Below are 19602 nucleotides of genomic sequence, written 5' to 3'. Positions count from 1 at the left end.
TACTATCATTATTAACACTCATCATGGATAAATTAATACGCTCCGACGCAAAATAAAACCAATACGCATAGCTCTTTGGAATGCCAACGGTTTAGCTCAACATAAATACGAACTAGAATTCTCCTTAAAACAACAGCAAATCGACGTAATACTCATATCTGAAACTCACTTCACCGACAAAAATTACCTGAAAATAAACGGTTATAGAAAAGAAATATTGCTCTGCGGTATTCCTAGACATTCAACAGGCATTCGACAAAGTTTGGCGTGAAGGACTTTTGTTCAAACTAAAGAAAACCCTACCACACACCTACTCTCCATCCTAAAACCTTACCTAACCAATAGACAATTCATGGTTAAATACTTAGACGCCACAACCACATATCCAATAGAAGCTGGCATACCTCAAGGCAGTGTCCTCGGACCCCTGCTGTTCTCCATCTACACTGCCGATTTACCAACTTTAACAGAGATAACCACAGCGACATTTGCTGATGACACAGCGCTATTAGCATCCCACGCAGACCCGATAATTGTATCCTCCACTCTCCAGCGAGGTCTCGACTCTATGGAAAAGTGGAAAATAAATCCACACATGTAACCTTCACGCTGCGAAAACAAACCTGCCCTCAGGTCACCATTAACAATATTACAATTCTTAACAAGGATTTAGTCAGATATCTGGAAATGACTCTGGACAGGAGAATGACATGGAAACAACACGTCACAGACAAATCGAAGCAACTGAAGGCTAAACTTAAAAAATTCTACTGGCTCATTGGCCGACGTTCCAACTTAAGCACGCAGAGCAAAATTACGCTTTACAAGACCGTAATAAAACCTGTCTGGACCTACGGAATCCAACTATGGGGAACAGCAAGTAACTCCAACATCGAAATACTTCAACGCTTCCAATCGAAAACTCTAAGATCCTTAATTGATGCACCTTGGTATGTTACCAACGAAACAATACATCGCGACCTCAAGATACCCACAGTCAAAGAGGAAATTGTTGAAGTGGTTACCACTTCTAAGAAAACTCTACATCTGGTTTTTTTAGTTTTCTCAAGCACTGAGGCCATCAACAATGCGTAGACAAAAGACTGCGACGAAGTCAGGCCATAAACAGTAGACAGGCGACGTTGGCTTCGGGGTTTTTCAGTTATTGGGTAACACAACTAGCGTGCGGATCTGGACCAGCTTAAATTGTATTCTTACTTATTACACTTCTATTTAAATATATTTTCTGCCTTACAATTTATCCACGTGTTTTCTTTGTTTACACATCGAATAACCTCAACAGAAATAGCAAAATATAGCGACAGATATAGCAGAGGAGTCAACGAACACCGGAACCCCCTAATCACTGGACTACTTGATACGTCGGACCAGATCCGCAGGCTGAAGAGACACTACCCGCTGGACCTAAACGCTAGATTCAATTAGTTGTTTAAATTAAGTAATATTTACTTATTTATAATACTTACTTACAAATTATAATACTTATCTATAATAAGTATTAACTTATTAATTACTGAAAAATTACTGAAAATTCTCAATGCGAGAATTGATTGTAAATTTTAATAAATATAAAAAAAAAATATACACTCGAGTGTTTCTTTCTATCACTATCACGACCTACACCTCAAGTTATATCACAAACAGCTTTTACTAGTAATAATTTTCACCAGTAATTTGTTTTAAATTAATAAGTATTTTTACGAAACATCTAAATGCACACCTAGGAGAGCCATGGTATTTTATTAATTACAGATTTTATTGTTGCTAATCTCTATTTATTTTTAAAATACATTGTGATTAAAACCTATTCGAATGTTAATAAATAAAACTACGTTCGCTTAAATATTTCCTAAATGCAGTTTATAGCACGAGTCCTATATCTCTTGTATAATAATTAATACTGTATTTATGTATATGACACCAGAAGGGAACTATGTTTCGCTCGAGAACGACGAACGTTTTATTATTCAAATTATTTGTAGGTGTATATTTAATTTATTAAATTGTCATTTTATAATTCTATGTTTACTTGACCGTTGTTTTAACCCTTTCACCCGCAAATACTTTCTACGAGAAAGATTCAGTTTTTCTTCAGTTTCAGGTCCACTGTTAATCGTGTCAATTGTTAAAGCAAACCGTGTTAAAAAAAAAAAAGAAGAAGTCTAATGTAATACATACGTATTTCTTTAACAAAATTTACAACACATATTAACAGATTCAAGGAAATACTATGAAATAATATTTGTCGCTTTGGCAGCAGTGAAAGTGTTAAATATTCGTCAATTCTCGTTCATCTGTGATAAAAATAAGCTTTCTTACTAACAAAGAGTGTCGTTACTTTACAAAAAGAAAGAACTCAATCGTGTTTTGTTCTACAAGTCTACAACCTAATTACAGTGAAAAAATACGCAGATACGAATTATTTCTAAGACGGCAAGGTTGAATGGAAAGAAATTCTCCGAAAATGAACGTATCAATTGTGTCTTAGTGATTTCGTTATGTTTTTTGTATTAAACGGTTTCTCGAGATCGATTTATATAATATAGATGTGTATGACTTTTGTAATTGTATATTATCTTCTTCGTTTCTCAACAAAATCTATCGTGTGCCAAGTTTATGTCAGACAATTTCATTTTCGAAGTTGCTCTTTCGTGACAAATGTTTTAACAGTCGACGGAAGGAAGATTGTTAATTATCGTGAAAGGTTTTCCTTCATCTTTACACGAGCTTATCCTCCCAGCAGAGTATTACATAAACGAACTGTTTAATTCTGGAACATTCACGTTTCTCTCGAATTTTCCTTTTGGTCTCCTTAAATTCGATCCAAGAATCCAGTTCTTTGGAATCCTTCGGTCCCCAATCTGACGAAGGTTTAAACGCCGACTTGATCATCTGTGAGATTTAGAAATTTGGTAATTATTTAATGAAACTGTCATTTAAATGGCTTTCTTATGAAACTTCAAATTAAACCAAATAATTTCCTGGCGCGTTCCGATGAAATTTAAATTTAAATATAATAATTTTCTATATTATAAAGTTGTTAATTGAAATATTATAATCTCCTGTTGTGTAATTTTAATTGAAATATAAATATGATAACTTTCTATGTTATAAAATTTTGATTCAAATATAACAATCTTCTATGGAATTCTGATAGAAATAATTTTCTATGGGATTTGAGTTTCTACTTAAACGTAATCATCTTCTTTTCATACAAACCTCGAGTGGAGATAAATTTCTTTTCGAGATTATAGCGTAAATCATCCAGAAAGGAACTTGCAGAATACCAAACGTGCAAATTGTCCAGCCTGCTGCTGTAATTAGAATTGTAAATATAACAGTTAAAAAATAATAATAATAATAAATATAATATTAATATAATAATATAAAAATATATAATATTAATATAATAATATAAAAATAATAATAATAATAATAAAAATAAAAATAATAATAAAAAAAAATTGCAATGTAATAGAAAATTATGAGTTATGTTTGTTCGCAGAACATTGTAAGGTTTCATCAGTGATAATAATGGCAAAAAGGTAATGATAACAAACTCGTATTAATCCTCTGCAGGAAAACTGGGCCTCAACGATTAATAATAGAGATCATTGAATTAATTGAATTAATTTATTCCTGTAACTTAGTTCATAAAATATATTTTGTATTATGCAGATAACATTAGTCATATTAGACAATATAAAGACACGTTTCAATTTAAAACAGCTTTTTAAATGGTTTGTTAACCACGTTATTGACCATGTACTAATTAAAATTAAATGTTAATAATAACTAATAATAATAATAAAGCAAATACAAACCATGAGCACTGTCAGGATAAGAGATACCACTATAAGTCAAAGGTTTCAGATTGATTATGGTATACACTAGGATCACAGCCAGTAATATTGGAACAACAAGAGTCCAGCAAAGTCTCCAGTAAACCGATGGCCTTCTTTTTAACATGTACTCCACGTCGTCCAAAAAATTCTCCAAGCCATATACCCAGAAAATTCCAGTTATCTCAAGAGTAGCCAAAATAAACACGATAAAGGATCCAGCATAGTAATCGACCAATTCCAGTATAAACTGGCCACCCTGTACGTATTAAAAAAAAAAAAAAAAAACTATGCACATTCATTATGTTCATTTTGACGATAATGTAAATGATCATTGACGTATTGCTTACAGGCGTGCAATAAATGATTCCAGCGCAAAATCCAATGATGCATGTACCGGTCACTATGTATATGTACCTCCAATTTGGAAATTGATCGCTGATAATTGTGATAAGAGCACCGGCCAATGCGATGGCACTTCCGATCCCGAGGACGTACAGCATCAAGAAAAAGAGTACCGAGAAGAGCTGAAAATTGTGAAAAGTAAAAGTTATGTGTAAAACTTGGTTTAAAATTTTGTTTCGTTTTTCTTTTAATCTAATTTAATTTCTATGTAATTTCATTTGCTGACAGAGAAGTAAATAATAAGATTTCAACATAACAATAATAACAGCAAGTTAATAATAATACAATCCAATATACTATAAGAGGCTTATTTGATATATATATATCAACATAGAAATATATAAATAAACACTCTGTCTTCAAATTCACCCTCATCATTGATCTCATCATTGTATATCATTGTAAGCGGATTATAGAGATATGTGTGTATATACAGGGTGGTTGGTAACTGGTGGTACAAGCGGAAAGGGGGTGATTCTACGCGAAAAAAGAAGTCGAAAATATAGAATAAGAATTTTTCGTTCGAGGCTTTGTTTTCGAGAAAATCGACTTTGAATTTTCGCTCCGTACGCGTGCACTTTATCACGTCTCGTTATAACGGATCTCACTGTAAATTTTTAAGAAAATTAAAAAAAAAAAAATGTTTATTCTTTCCGCTTGTACCAACCACCCTGTATATCTATATATATATATGCTACATTAAACTATGTTGATATACCATATTAGCCTAATATAATGCATATAACGACATGGTAATTATTAAGAAAGAATTAAGAGTTAAGAGTAATGTAATATAATAGAACAAAACAGTTGTACAATATAGCAACTAAGAACCCAATGCAGGGATATAATATAGTGTAAGAAACAAAGAATAAGAACTCAGCAACTTTCTATTGTAATAGTCTATAGAACAAAAGTACAAATAAGTTATTGTTATCGTAAATATAATAAAATACACATAACAGGTAATAGCTAAGTAATAATGAAATATTTCACTTTTTTCAGTGAGTCACAACTTAACAGAAATAAAAAAGGAATATCAACCATCTACAGAGGAAACAGAGATAATGAAATAGGAGAACTCTTTTACGTTTGAGCACATCCTTTTATCTCTTTACTTGAAATCACGTTTATCGCGCAAAGGGAAAAATAGTGGTTATATAGCAACTAAACGTGTACTAGATTCCTTACTTGCGGTAGAACATTAAACTTTGCAATGGCATCTGGATAAGAGACGAAAGCAAGACCGGTTCCACCACGAACAACGTTGCTGATGTCTTCGGTACCTAGTTCGTGAGCTAAATTTCCAAGGATACCAAAAATGGTGAAGCCAGCTATTAAACTTGTGAACGTATCCAACGTCGTTACAACTAAGACATCTCTGGAGCAAAAAGAGGAAAAGAAAAAAATGTCATTCACTCTGAGTTTCTACGATGAACCTCAAACGTGAGAGTTAGATCGAGTTACTCTGATAAAAGATGTAGTAGCGTTCATAAGAAAGAATCGTTGATTTTGAAAGATAATGATTTGAAAAGAAATCTACGCGATGATGTCCTTTTTCAATGAAATTACTAAAGTTCATAGTTTCAATGGAAGAACTTTAAAAATATCACTGTAATTGAAAAGCAAATCTTGATTCAAGACTACTTTTTTCAAATTGGTTTACATATATGTACACGCTATTTTACTGCTGTTTTTTTATCTTTTTAGAATAATAGATGCATGTTTAAGAAATTTGAACGAGCAAAAGTGCACAGGATATGATATATCTAAAAGTAAAATATTCGTTATAATATTTAATATTAAAACAAATGGTTATTTACGACACATTGTTTTTAAAAAGTATTTATTAAGAAAATTTTTACAGATGAAATACGGATTTGTAAGCTGTTATCCTTTAAGTAGAACGATATCTTAGAGCTGGACGAGTATTATCTCCTTAATTTCATCGAACAAAAGTTTCCATTAAATTAGAATTGTTCATTAAGAAAATACTATAATATCAATATCAATTATTCTAAGAACTTGTCGATATTTTCTAAGACACGTGTAATCTGTAATTTCCTTCCATTCGATTTAACAAAGGACGATAAAAATAAAAATAATGAAAGGAACTAAAAGCAGATCAAAATTGCAGACCATTAATTGAAAGAATAATAAAATACGAATAAAATAGAAAAGATTTTAGTTGTTCCAATGAATTATCCAATAAATAAAACCTGTACTACATATCTGAAGCAATCAATGCATGAATTGTTAGTTATTCTGTTGAATTACCTGTTTCGCTAAACACCTGAATTTTCTAGAAAAGAGTGAAATAATTGAAAAAAATAAAAGTAATAAGTAACCTGTATATGTTATGCCTGAAGTCATTGTACGACGAGTACATGACGACACCGCCGAAGCAGACCGACAGTGAAAAGAAACACTGTGTAACAGCCGCGTACCAGACGTGTGCATCGAACAGCTTCTCCCAGTTCGGTTTTATAAAGAAAATGATCCCGTTCACAGCACCGTCTAAGGTAACCGCTCTGACCAGCAAGCTTATCATGATGATGTAAGGAAAGATCGCGAGGAAATAGGCCGCTTTCCCTGAGCTCTTCACGCCACGTGCCAAGACAGCAAATATGCAGCCCCACGCAATAAACAAGCAAATCGTCAGACTCCAATCTGGCAATCCGATGCCATCCTGAATAGTATGTTTTTCTTTCAGTACAGTTTTTCTGATCGTAAGAGAGAAAGAAAGAATGATTTGTTATTATAATACGAAGTGATGTCATCTTAATGGAATTATTATCTTTTAATGTTATTTTATAATTTTATGGAGCAGCAGATTGTTCGTTTAATGGAATTATGTTTGTTTACGAATTTTAAACGTTCCATATACTTGTTCCAAATATTCCAAGTGCTTGATATATTCAAAATTTCAAGTTCAAACAAGTTCTATTTGCGATATTAGAATATTCCAATTTCGAAACATCGCAATTTCCAAATATATCAAACTCTAAGTATTCCAAATATTCGATAAATATAATTGCTTTCGAGTTGTTGGGATTAAAAAGGTTTTACCTGAAGAAAAATTCAGCGGAACTGGTCATATTTGTACTGTTTCGTTTGGTGACGTTATAGGAGCTTCCCGAATCGGCGCAAGAATTTCCCCATTCTTCCAAACACGTGGACCAAGGCAGTGAGGACTGGAAGCTTGCAATGAGGTAAAAAAGGGTTATCGACATCAGAAAACAATAGTATGTTCCTACAGCGAGCATCGAGAACATTTGCGCCCAGCCAACACCTCGAAATCCAGGCACTGCAATTAAATGTCGAAATTATAAAATTAAAGTGGGCAATGTTTCAAAATTAATTGCTATCATTGTAACCAAGTTTAGATTCCAAGAATTCAATTCTTTGGAAATAACTATCGAATTTCAGAGTCGATCTCTAATTAGACCCAATATCGAAAAAGACTAATTTCAAGTAAAAATATTAAAATTAATGAACGTCCTTTCTTTTGAAATTATACGAATTCTGCTATTTAAATTCTTAAAGTGACCCATATTCCAAAGTTTATCTATATTTCAAATAAGGACTGATTTCTTTATCTTTCGATAACAATTGACGTGTGGTAAGAATGCGAGAATTCTGGATCAGTATACTCGAGTGGAAACAATAATGACTTATGGGGCGTAATTTAACCCATAATTTAAACCTGTTACACGAAGCATACACCGGTATACGATCCATATAACAAACGACTTTAACTTGCGAAACCGGTCCTCAATGTTGCACTTCCTGCTAAAATTTTTACATTCTTCGTTCATCATGTATCAATTCCCGTCGTGAAATGGGATCGAGAGTTTGCAAGATTTAATTAAATCTTTCAGAATTTTGTTAATATTGCGCGGGAAACTCTCGTTTTACGTATAAGTTATTAACAACCGAAACACGAATTCTTCTGCTGATTTTGTAAAGAAGGTATAATGTATCAAAATTGAACACCAGTTTGATAAAAGCACATGTACCATTTAGTTGGTAAATAGTCTGTTAAAATACAAAGGGTGTGAAAGCGTTAAATTATGAGTAATCTGAAACACTTTGAATAGTTGTTTCCACAAGTATTATAAAAGAATAGCTTCTTTTTATACGTATAACTATACTTTTAATATTATTTATCAAAGAATAAATTGAATATTAATTTGAATGAATGTATCAAATAATAATAATAATAGATGAAATATTTAGAAAATATTGGTTTCATATCACACCTGCTGACCACATTTTCACCGAAGACCTACTGCTGAATTGTCCCATGATCATCTCCAAATAGTAAAACGGTTTCCCAACGAGGAACAAGACGATGATGTAAGGTATTAGAAATACCCCACCGCCATTCTCGTAAGCTGTGAATGGAAATCGCCAAACGTTGCCCAGACCTATGGACATGGCGATGCAGGACATTAGAAATTCTAATCCATTGCCCCAGGTATCTCTCTTCATTTCGTTTTCCGTCGTAATCTATGAAAATTTGAAAAAAGGGGATTTAAAAAAAATAGAAGAAAAGAGACTCGGTATTTGTAAAACATTCTGATTAATGTTTATATTAAGTATCAAATCACGATAATAATATTAGATTAATCATGTTATATATTACAATTTTATTAAATTATTCTTTAGGATCAACGAAACCAATGTTTGATTTGCAATGATCTGGAGTTGGAAATTGGGGAAGATTTTCTGCTCAGCTGTATCCAGCACAGAGCTTACAAACGCCATATCTGAAGACTATACTCAAGGATTTTAGAAAATGTATATATATATGTATGTCTGTATATATTATGTATATTATTATTACATTAAATTATGATAATAAGGATTGTAAGACATAGAAGACATAACAAATCATAGTAGAAAATATATACAAAAGCTATGGAAAAGTGACAAAAACAGAGCAACAATCTCCATATGCAGTGAGACATAAAAGAATTAAGGATATGTAGCAGCAATGGAAGCAATAAACTCTCTGTATTTAAATATATCACTGTATTATATGTTAACTATACAACACCAAAGGAATAAAAAATAGAAAACACATACCAAGTGACTGCACAATATATATAAATCAGATCAGTCATACTAGGAAATAAGAAATGGACAGAAATAGTAACAATAATAACAGAAAAACAAATCTGAGAACTGGCAAACTTCATAAAAGGAAGCATGAAGTTTAGTGCTTTCTGCATGAACTAATAGAGTAATAGCAAAGACTGACACAGAAGATGTACATATAGTAATCTGCATAGTAAATAAGATAGAGATATAGTTAAACAAGTAATGAATTAAGATTTAGCTTCAAAGAATAAACTAAAAGAGAGAAAAAATGTGTCAAGTGTGCACATGTACAGAGACATTGTAACAGGTATAAGCCTCTATACAGTAAAGGAATATAGTGTTAATATTAATGTTAGAAAAATTAGTATTTTTAATTTACTAGGCTAAATTTCTAAAGGCTTTAATCAACGTACTGTTTCATCAGAAAGCATCAAAGAGAGTGGCAATTTACGATCTTCCTGTAATTCATAGGCGAAGCTGTAGGAACTGTTATCTTGAAACTGAAATCAGAATGAGATTCTATGCATTTTGATACTCTTTATTTTTCTCTCCTTCGTCTTTGTAGATCGTCATCCTTGGTATTTCAATTTTTTCTATGTCTACTACAGAAATATCAAGTTAAAGTTGGAAACTAAAATCAGAATTATGCAATTGTTATTCTGTGATTATCTAGAACTTTGTACAGTTTCAGAAAGACTATCTAAGACTGGGCTATTGGAAAATTATTATCAATGCTTAATAACTTTCTTATTTTCATATTGTGTAATAATTAAGTTGTGATTTAGTAAGAGTATAATTATTAGAAATATTAAAATTATTAATTTACCTTTCCATTGCCACCTGTCGTGGCACGCTGAAAATTGGTAGTTGTGTGTCCATCATCTCCAATGAAAGCAACATTCTGTCGTCCCTGGTACGAAAACATTATTAAATGATTACACTTACTCTTTGAAAGGTTCACTTAAATCTCTAGTATCGGTCGAAAAATATTTCCAAGATTCACAATCCCAAAAAATACTCGCAAAGCATTTGATTGATTATTTTTTAAACGAACTGCATACGATAGAGTTAAAAGTAACTTGAGAGAACCATGACACAAAAGAACTATGTAATATCCCTGTATAGACATTTCCATCTACCTCGCAAGGACACTTTCCACAATCTGAAATACTACACGCGACGCAAGTTGCAATTTAAATATCTTTCAACTTGTATAGAGCGAAGTAAATTGTTATTTTACAAGAATAAAGATAATAAATATAATAATAGTATAATATAATATTTATAGTATAATATAGAAAAAATTGTCGTCTCTTCAATGAAACAATTTGTTCAGCATTATTATATGCTGTGAATATTTTTAAGACATAGTTTTAGCTAAATAACATAGTTAGCTTCTTGTTTGTTTCGCATTTTTGTTAACAAATAGGAGAACGTAAAAAATTGTAATGAGATATTGTAAAACACGTCGACAAAGCCGAGTATAAGTGATATTCATATATTAATAATAATAATACATTTATATTTGAAACGAACATCAATTTAAAAAAAGAATTTAAAAAACAGTTCTATTAGCGATACATTTTATGCCGAATAGACACAAGGCCAATGATAAAAGAAGGGCTTCTTTTAGCTTTTATTATCGAAAGATAAAATTAAAAGCGTAAGTGTCAACTTTAAATTAGATCGTTTGCCGCTTCAGGTCGTCCACTACAAAGAGAATCGTCGAAAGTGAAAAGCTTTGAATGCGACGCATAACATCGTACAATTACTCCCATAATTGCCACTCGGCATTGTGCGCACGCAATACCACGACATCATACCGATAAACATAATTGTGGTCGGAACTGCATACCTCTACAACGCTCGATCAACGTGTAATACGCCACGTTCTATACGTTTTATGCACTTCGGAAATCATCCAACAGTATTTTGAAACATTACCCAGCTGCGAAACTATAGAATAGAAATCATCCTTCGAAGGAGACAACGTATGCGATCAAACGGTGCAGTTACGATCATATATTGCATATAAAGTGTATCACGCGTTGTGATCTATTTAATAAAGTTAAAAAAAAATATCGCGATATAATATGACGAACTGATTTCTAACGGGGTGTTGCCACACGCTTGTCTATCAAAGAAATATGTGCTGAGAGAATTATGAATAATAATTAATTATTGAAAAATTCTATTACTCTATTTAACAACGTTTGGCTTTATTGGCTAAATTTTCATTTAAATAATTATTTAAGTAGAGAGGAATTAGTTATTTAGAACTCGTGACAGAAAAGAGATGTAAATTATTTAGTATTTGAACAAGCCTAAATACGTTATTTAAAATGATTTTGATTTTCATGATTTTCATTTAAATAATTATTTAAGTAGAGAGTAATTTGTTATTTAAAACTCGTGACAGAAAAGAGAAGTAAATTATGTAGTATTTGAACAAGCCTGAATACGTTATTTAAAATGATGAAATTAATTGTTGTTTATAAATACAATCTTATTTTTCATCCGTCATTTATCGATCGATTGAACAAATTTGTTTTTACACGAATATAATTGTTCAGTGAGAGAGATTGCCGTAAATTGCAAGTAGCAATTTCTAATAATGTTTATCAACTGGAACGAGTAGTTTTAAAAGCAAGTGTAAACCATATTAACCATATTAATTATATAATTATAATAATTATATTAATTCCACGGATTTTTCATTGAACAAAATGAGATAGATAGAACAAGTCCAAAAGCTATTTATTTATATATTATGCACTTATGGGAAATTTGAAAATGCAAAAATACTCTGCCATCTAAAGTCCCACCTTTTTCATCATTTTCATAAAAATACAAATTTGCATAGATATTCGCAGTCCGACAATAATCTACCGATATAATGATATTTAATATACTTTTTTTTATTTAATATTTCACATTCACAATTTGTCCAATTTGGACATTTGGTAGAATTCTTTAGCTGTAATGATATTTAATATAATTAATTAAACATCCTGATGGAAATCAACGAAATTTAAAACGTCAAAAACACGTTCCTCGAACACAATTCTAACATACATACATTTTTTTTATCCACAAAATCTCATAGAGATTAAAAATGTAATTTATCAGATATTATTTTACTATTTTCCTGCTTCGCTATAGCAAGCCGTGAAATCGTTGCTTTCAAGAGGAAAATTCGTTCTTAGCCAGGTTCCACTTTTTTGTGTTCTTATTTTATAGCATTATTAGTATAGTATCATTTTAATGCAGCTCATTACGAAAATAACTGGTCAAACAACTTTTTACAGTCGTAGCATAATGTCAAAGCTAATAGTACGTATTATTGGACCTTCTGAATAATTACAACTTCCGGATGTCGCGTTATTGTCATTGGCATACTTTCATTCATGCTTTTAACACATCATATTTAAAACTTCATATAGAGTAAGAATCGCAGACTTTTTACACATCGATCAAATGATTACGTATATCTTGAAATAATGGAAGAGAAAAGAAATTTCGTTACGAAAGTAACAAAGAAACTTTCACGATCTACATATTTAAGACATTTTTCTCTGGCTAACGTGTTATGACATCATGAAAGTGATTGCGCCTTTGCTTTCGTATTTACTCGTAGTTCTAGTAATGTTTCGCGTAGAAATTGATAGCGACTATTTATTCTCAATCTCGTAAGCGCATACATAATGGCAAATATTTTTATACATCGATGAGACGAGATTGACGAGACATTTTTATCGTTCTCTTTTTAAACCTTCGGCAGTGTGATAAATTTTTTTTTTTTTTAATTTAAAATTTCACATTCACAATTTGTCCAATTTGGACATTTGGTAGAATAATGTGATAAAATGACGAGGAATTTGGAACGAACGATTTAGAAGATAATTACTCTACCTTGATTCTCAAAGATCATTGAATCGTTCGTTTCATTATACTCTGTATGTAAACTCGCGATACATACTTATTTCAAACCTGGAAAAATTTCAGTAATCGTTAAAAGATACGACAGATTATCGGTGAACTTGTTATTTTATGTAACGAAGAAAGTAGTTATTGTGTTAAAAATTTCACTGGAAAATAGATAAATCATATCGGATACCTTGATTGAAAGTGAAAGGTGCCCTAAAACTTTTAAGCAGGCATTCTCGAGCAACTGCTGCAAAAAGTCGATCTTCTGTGGTTTACATAAATTAGAAGACACATTTCAAAGACACGCTCCTAAAATTTGAAAGGTGAATTCGAGAAAATAACAAAATTAGAGCTCGTTTGGCAAGATGCCGGCGATAGGTGGTTGTACAGGCTGTATCATAATATGTGGGATCCACTTCAGAAGCGGACAGGAGAGTACAGAAGCAGTGAAAAAAAGTTCAAACGAAAATATGTTCCGCCTGACCTTCTTTCAAAGTCATAGTCATTTTAGCGTTCCAACGATGCGCAACTGATTACCTTCGTATAAGATGCTCGATACAGCCACCCTCGGTCTACATGCAAGTTTGCAGTCGTCGTATCAAAGAATTTAGCGATCTTTCAAAAATTCCAGTCATTCGTTGAATTTGGTTGACTCAAAAGTGTCTTTCGTTTTATAAGGAAATAGAAAGTAGATGCACAACATTTTGTAGTAATCGAAGAAAATGGATCATACATAATTCAGTAACAAAATATGTTGCACATCTGTTGTTTCTTTATGAAATGAAAGAAACTTTTGGGACAACTTGATACTTCAATACTGGCAATATTATTTTCAAGTAGATTTAAATTTGGGGAACGAGCAAGCCAGGCAACAGGTCCTGCCCGATCTCTTGAGGAAATGGCGAAGCTAAGTATTATAGTTGAAGACTATTGAAAATTGGAACACAAAAATGGTTGTAGCTTCGAAACAAGGTCAAATAGAATCATTCATATGAAATTTCTTCACTGTTTTTGTGTCCCCTGTTCATTCATGAAATGGGTCCCACATGTTATGATACGTCCTGTAGTGTGTGTAATATGCGCGCGAAATGCAATATCGAGATGGATAGATAATCTGCACAGACTATACGTATGGGAGCGTTATTTGACTTAAAAGACAGTACGATAGTCTTCACAAAGTGGTTTAGTTAGCGAATTTAAAACCTTAAGCCGTAGATACGCCTTAAGGGGGTATTCTGGTCTAGAGGCATGAATTTCGGCCGATTTTTGAAGCTCTGTACAAGCGAAACAGAAGATATTTTTCCTATCCTTCTGTTTAGCATTTGTTTATTGATATTTCGAGATTACGTAAAAAATTCACTGAAAAAAAAATCTCAATATTTAAAAAGTTACGAGCTGGCAAAGTGGGTGCTGGCAAAAAAATGGGGTGTCGTGGCGTGCATGATACCAACCCTTCTGGTCATTTGAAACAAAAAAAGCGGACAGATTCTTAATTAGTATGGATGCCGCTATCGTCTGAATCTTGGAAAAGTCAATACAACATTTTTTCACAAAATGACGGCCGTTTGAAAAAAAATTTCTTATTTCGCACGTTTTCTCGACAATTTCGAACGTTTAAAAAAATAGTAATATTAAAGATTTTGAGCTGAGCGTGGTCCGGACGATAGAGGAGTATATAAGGAATATTCAGACCAAATTTAAAATAAATCGGTTCATTAGAACTTGAGATATCGTGCACGCCAACTCGAAAAAAGTAGTTTCGAGAAGAACGCGTTTGAACGCTGTTCGTTTGTTCCGATCGGATGCTGTGTCACAAAAATGGCTGTAACTCATAAAATAATTGAAATTTTGAAAAATCCTTCTAAGGGTATATTCTTGAATGTCTGAACTTTGGAAACATGAAAACAAATTTTCGATTTTTTCAAATTTCTAAACCAGAATAGCCCCTTAAAACTTCATTAAAACGCATTTTTCAACGAAAACATGTTTCTGAAATTGCTGTTATTAGTAGCTGGATAATTAATCAACTAATCTACTTTTATCTTTTATTATATCTTTCACATTTATTTCATTTTTTATTTATAATATTCTTTTAATCAATATAAGCTTCATTTATGTATCTAGTGGTTGTTTTACTAACTCAATGACTAATTGACTAATCAGCTTCAAACGAGGCTTATCTTATTCCTTATACATTTTTCTAGGGATTATCTTTCATCTTTATTTCATTTCTCATTTTTAATATTCTTCTAGTCTTCTAATAGATTCAATTTGTCTACTACTTAGAGAGGTTCATGTTCGTTTGAAACTGTACAACTTGTCTAATTCTTTACAAACTTTGATCTATTTTCTCACCACAAACTTCCGTGTAACTAATTATAAGAGACTTTTTTCATTTTTAGATTCTGATGATCGTACCAGATGCTACACTGTATGCCAATAATAATTACATCGTCGGTATTAAACTACTTCAAATATGTACTTCAAAATAAGTGCCTATGACAAGTGATAAAGAGTAAAGAGGTATGAAAAGATAGAAAATCTCGATGAAGAAGCCAACACAACGCTAATTATACATTACACAGAATAATCTGCATTTTACATTCGCAATCCGCCGTTTACAATCTGCATGATTATTTTACACCAAAAAATTAAAGAATCAAGATGAGTTGCTTGAAAGCACAGGTAACATTAGATTTAGCGACGTATCGTTTAGATTAAAACATAAAATACCATATGAAAAATCATAAATATTCTATGAAATTAATGAATAACGACAATTCGAACTAATATGTGTATCAAACAATAGGTATGTGTGTGTGTGTGTGTGTGTGTGTATGAGTGTGCACGAATAGAGAAAGACGGCGAGATTTGTTGGGAGGAATGCAAAATTCAACTCGAATGTCTGGGATGCATCCAGGAAGGAAAGCTTTGCCCCTAGTTTCGTCTTTGCAGGATCTGCCACGTACTGCGTTGACTTTTTTTCCATAGAAAAAGAAAGGTGATTTTGATGTGATTGTTTCGTCTCAGGAATACCGATATGGAACTAAAAATTGTTCAAATTTAAATTATGATGTGATTTTCCAAAATTATGAAAAAGAGAAAGGACAGTGCGTTTGGAGCAGCCTGGATTTTGCTACCTGTTCCGGTAGAGACTTGGTCTAAGCTCAGTTCTTTTGCCCTGTAGTCGATGAGAAAGTAAGCGGACTCGCCACAAAATGGGATTATTTAAAATAAAATGAATAACCACGTATATTTCTTAAGTAACGAGATCTTGCTGTTGATTTGAAGGAAAAGAAAGATAATTGAATTTCACCTTGGTTATTAGTCTTATTAATCAGTATGACCGTTAAATGACTACGTCATCGACTGCTACTTGTTCACCTTCAAACTAGGAATTGCAGAAACATTCGCATGGATCGTGCCAGAGAATGGGTTGCACATGAACATAAGTAATGGTATTGATATGTTGTAGTACAATCAATTAGATTGAGGAAATGTCAACCCTTTACGGACCAGTCGTAAATGTTGGAAATGTTAAACTGAATGGAATTATGATCCACGAGTCATTGATGTATTAAATTGATATACTAAATATCATGTTGATATAATATTTGAAACTATAGTGACACGAGGTAATAGTTGCAAATATTGCATTGTAAGAAAACTTTCACTTTATTATAAAAGTAACAAATATTCTTAGACATTTTCTTTCATTTTGCCCGAAAAAATTGATACAAATTCATCTAAAAAAATTCATAGAAATAAAATTGAAGAAATGGAATCGAAATGGTAATTAATGGATATTTTACTTTGGCTATTTTATATATCTCCGCAGATATGTTTTCATCCTTTATTTCCCCACAAACGCATAAAAGTTTGCTACTTGAAATATTATCATTTTCTCTAATTTTCCAGAAATCTTCATACGACGAACAGAACTAATAGAATGAGACCTAAACAGAGCTTTGAATCGTCTTCCTATCGTCCATTAAATATTGAACACCGCTGATATTATATTCCTTACATTCCCGCTATCTTTCTATTTTCGAATTTCCCAGTGCAACAAATATTGCAAATACTGCACAAATACAAACAAAATCTACACATCGTAAAATCTCCAAAGTATGAACTTTACCTCTATTTTTACCTGCTCAATTTTTTGGCTCGAAAACCTACGTTTACCGATATTACATATCGAATAGAGTTCAACGATACTAATTTTAAGCTTAGGAATCTTCTCATTCAAGAGTTATTACGCGAGAAAGATTGCAAAATTCCGTATACCTTTCCTCCTCGTATGCGTACTAAATCTTTCGTCTTTGTTGACACTATGAGCATAATTGGATACTGTCTCGCGGAAATAGAAAAAATAATACAAATAGTATTATTATTGGTTACACTATACTGCGTGGTCCGTAACTGTTGGTACGATAGGATACAGAATGATCGTACAAGAAAAAATAAGGAAAAATATAGACTAAAGGTTTTTCGTTTTTGAAAAATGATCGATTTTGTAAATATAACAATTATACTTGAACTTGGCTAATCACGGATCGGACAAGAGTAAATAATCGACAGAAGATCAAACTACACGCGAAAGTAAGTGAAAACTGCAGGATAAAATTTTGTCATAAGATTTTTTCGAGGGAAATAAACTTGAAAATATATCACGTTAGTGTCTGGCAAACGTTTGCTATTGTGTCCAAAAATGATTAGAGATGGACATTTTCCCTATTTTACTAAACAAAAAAAAAAAAACAAACAATAACAAATCTACACAAATGGGATTCAAACAAAGATTTAAATCTTCTTTGTCTATTAAATATTGGACAACGAAGATATTCCTTACATTCATTGCAAATTACATTCAAATATATATTCTGCCTATCTTCACCTTTTCCGAATTTCCCATCAACGTATAGAAATTTGCGATCCTAATTAACTTTATTTTTATGAAAATGTTCAAACTTTATTTTCTTGAGAATAACAGCTCGAAAGAAAAAATTTTATTTCACAATTTTCACTTGTTTTCATACGTATGTATTTCATATGTACAGCTAGTCTGCACTTAGCCAAGTTTAAGTATAGTTGATCAATTTTCGAACGCGATTTTCTCAGAAAACATCGTACGAACAGACTTTACTCCACAATTTCCACTTATTTTTCCACTTTCAAGAATCACTCTGTACCCGATTGTACCATCAGTTACGGACCGCTCTGTACGTTTTTCCGGCATTAACGCTTGCTTAGAAATGTTGCTTGACAAATCTATTCATATATCAGTAATAAAACGATATTGTAAGCACGGTACGTGTTTAAATCAATAATAAAATCTGCCTTCTAAATTTGTCACGTTAAAGTAAGACGCACAGTAAGTCAAGAGTACCAAACTTTAGAACCACACAATTTTTGAATCAATTTATTCGTAAACTCAAAACTCTATTCATCTAATATTGTCAAAAACTGCAAAAGAAGCGTAAGAAATAGAATAGTTACTAGACTCCCTCGCGAGAGACGAAAGTTTCTAAGCTATTTTACTAAAAAAAAAAAAAAAGAAATACGATACCTTACTCATGTTGATCGATTCAGCGGGCAAATTGCGAGACGACAGCCGAGAAAAACGCCGAATATCCAACGAGGAGGTTGACAATGATTCTCGTCGAACTGAAACGCGCGAAGGATCTCGAGTTTATAACATTGTGACATCTATAGCAACGATCACACCAGGTATATACACCACCTTCACGAGCATCGAACTTCTACTGACCCGTGATTTGCGGCGGCACGCTGACAGAAAAATAAGCGAGGTAGGGATCGCAAACCTAAACTCGATCGGAATGGGGGAATCCCGGCCCCTACTCCTCTCTATCCCTCCTCTTTCTGCTCTCCTTTGTGTAAAATTTTGTCATCAGGAGTATCCTGACCTTGATCGATCTTGATGAAATGATTGACGGTCGTTAAATTCATATATTAATATATCAGTGTTATCGATATATTATAATGCATATCGAGCTCGGAGAGTTTGCAAGGAAACAGGCAAAGGCGATATGTGTTAGATCGGAGATATTGATGCATTTTTAATATTTTGGCGTATTTTAAAAGGGTGATTCCTACGTGACAACGATAAAAGCAAGTGATCTCTATGAATTTTTTTTAGATCTAGCCCTGTAGTTGGTCTGAAACAAAATTCAGGGAAATCAGCTGCTTTTGTTGTTGTTACACAAGAATGCTACCTCAAGGTTTCAAGAATTTACCGAATGTACGTAACATGTAAAAATGTATAAAATGTCTAAAGTAG

At 32.4% G+C, this 19602-nt stretch overlaps 1 protein-coding gene across 2 annotated transcripts; it reads right to left on the bottom strand.

Annotated features, from left to right (window-relative positions):
- Nucleotides 1-1301: 1301 nt before the first annotated feature.
- On the bottom strand, nucleotides 1302-19055 carry LOC126873127 (sodium-dependent nutrient amino acid transporter 1-like). 2 transcript variants are annotated; one of them, XM_050633688.1, is made up of 11 exons: nucleotides 18871-19055; nucleotides 10201-10284; nucleotides 9788-9874; nucleotides 8531-8780; nucleotides 7338-7575; nucleotides 6617-6991; nucleotides 5460-5649; nucleotides 4214-4390; nucleotides 3846-4122; nucleotides 3241-3335; nucleotides 1302-2913 (listed from the first exon to the last, which is right to left on the bottom strand). In XM_050633688.1, the coding sequence occupies exons 1-11, from the start codon at nucleotides 18877-18879 to the stop codon at nucleotides 2740-2742; spliced, it is 1956 nt and encodes a 651-aa protein (XP_050489645.1). In that variant the 5' UTR covers nucleotides 18880-19055; the 3' UTR covers nucleotides 1302-2739. The 2 variants fall into 2 exon arrangements, with proteins under 2 accessions (XP_050489645.1, XP_050489646.1); XM_050633689.1 differs by lacking the exon at nucleotides 9788-9874.
- Nucleotides 19056-19602: the final 547 nt, after the last annotated feature.

Source organism: Bombus huntii, chromosome 14 (assembly GCF_024542735.1).
Source record: "Bombus huntii isolate Logan2020A chromosome 14, iyBomHunt1.1, whole genome shotgun sequence".
Classification (NCBI taxonomy): domain Eukaryota; kingdom Metazoa; phylum Arthropoda; class Insecta; order Hymenoptera; family Apidae; genus Bombus; species Bombus huntii.
Note: the sequence above shows the minus strand (reverse complement) of the source record. Positions and strands in the feature narration are given on the sequence as shown.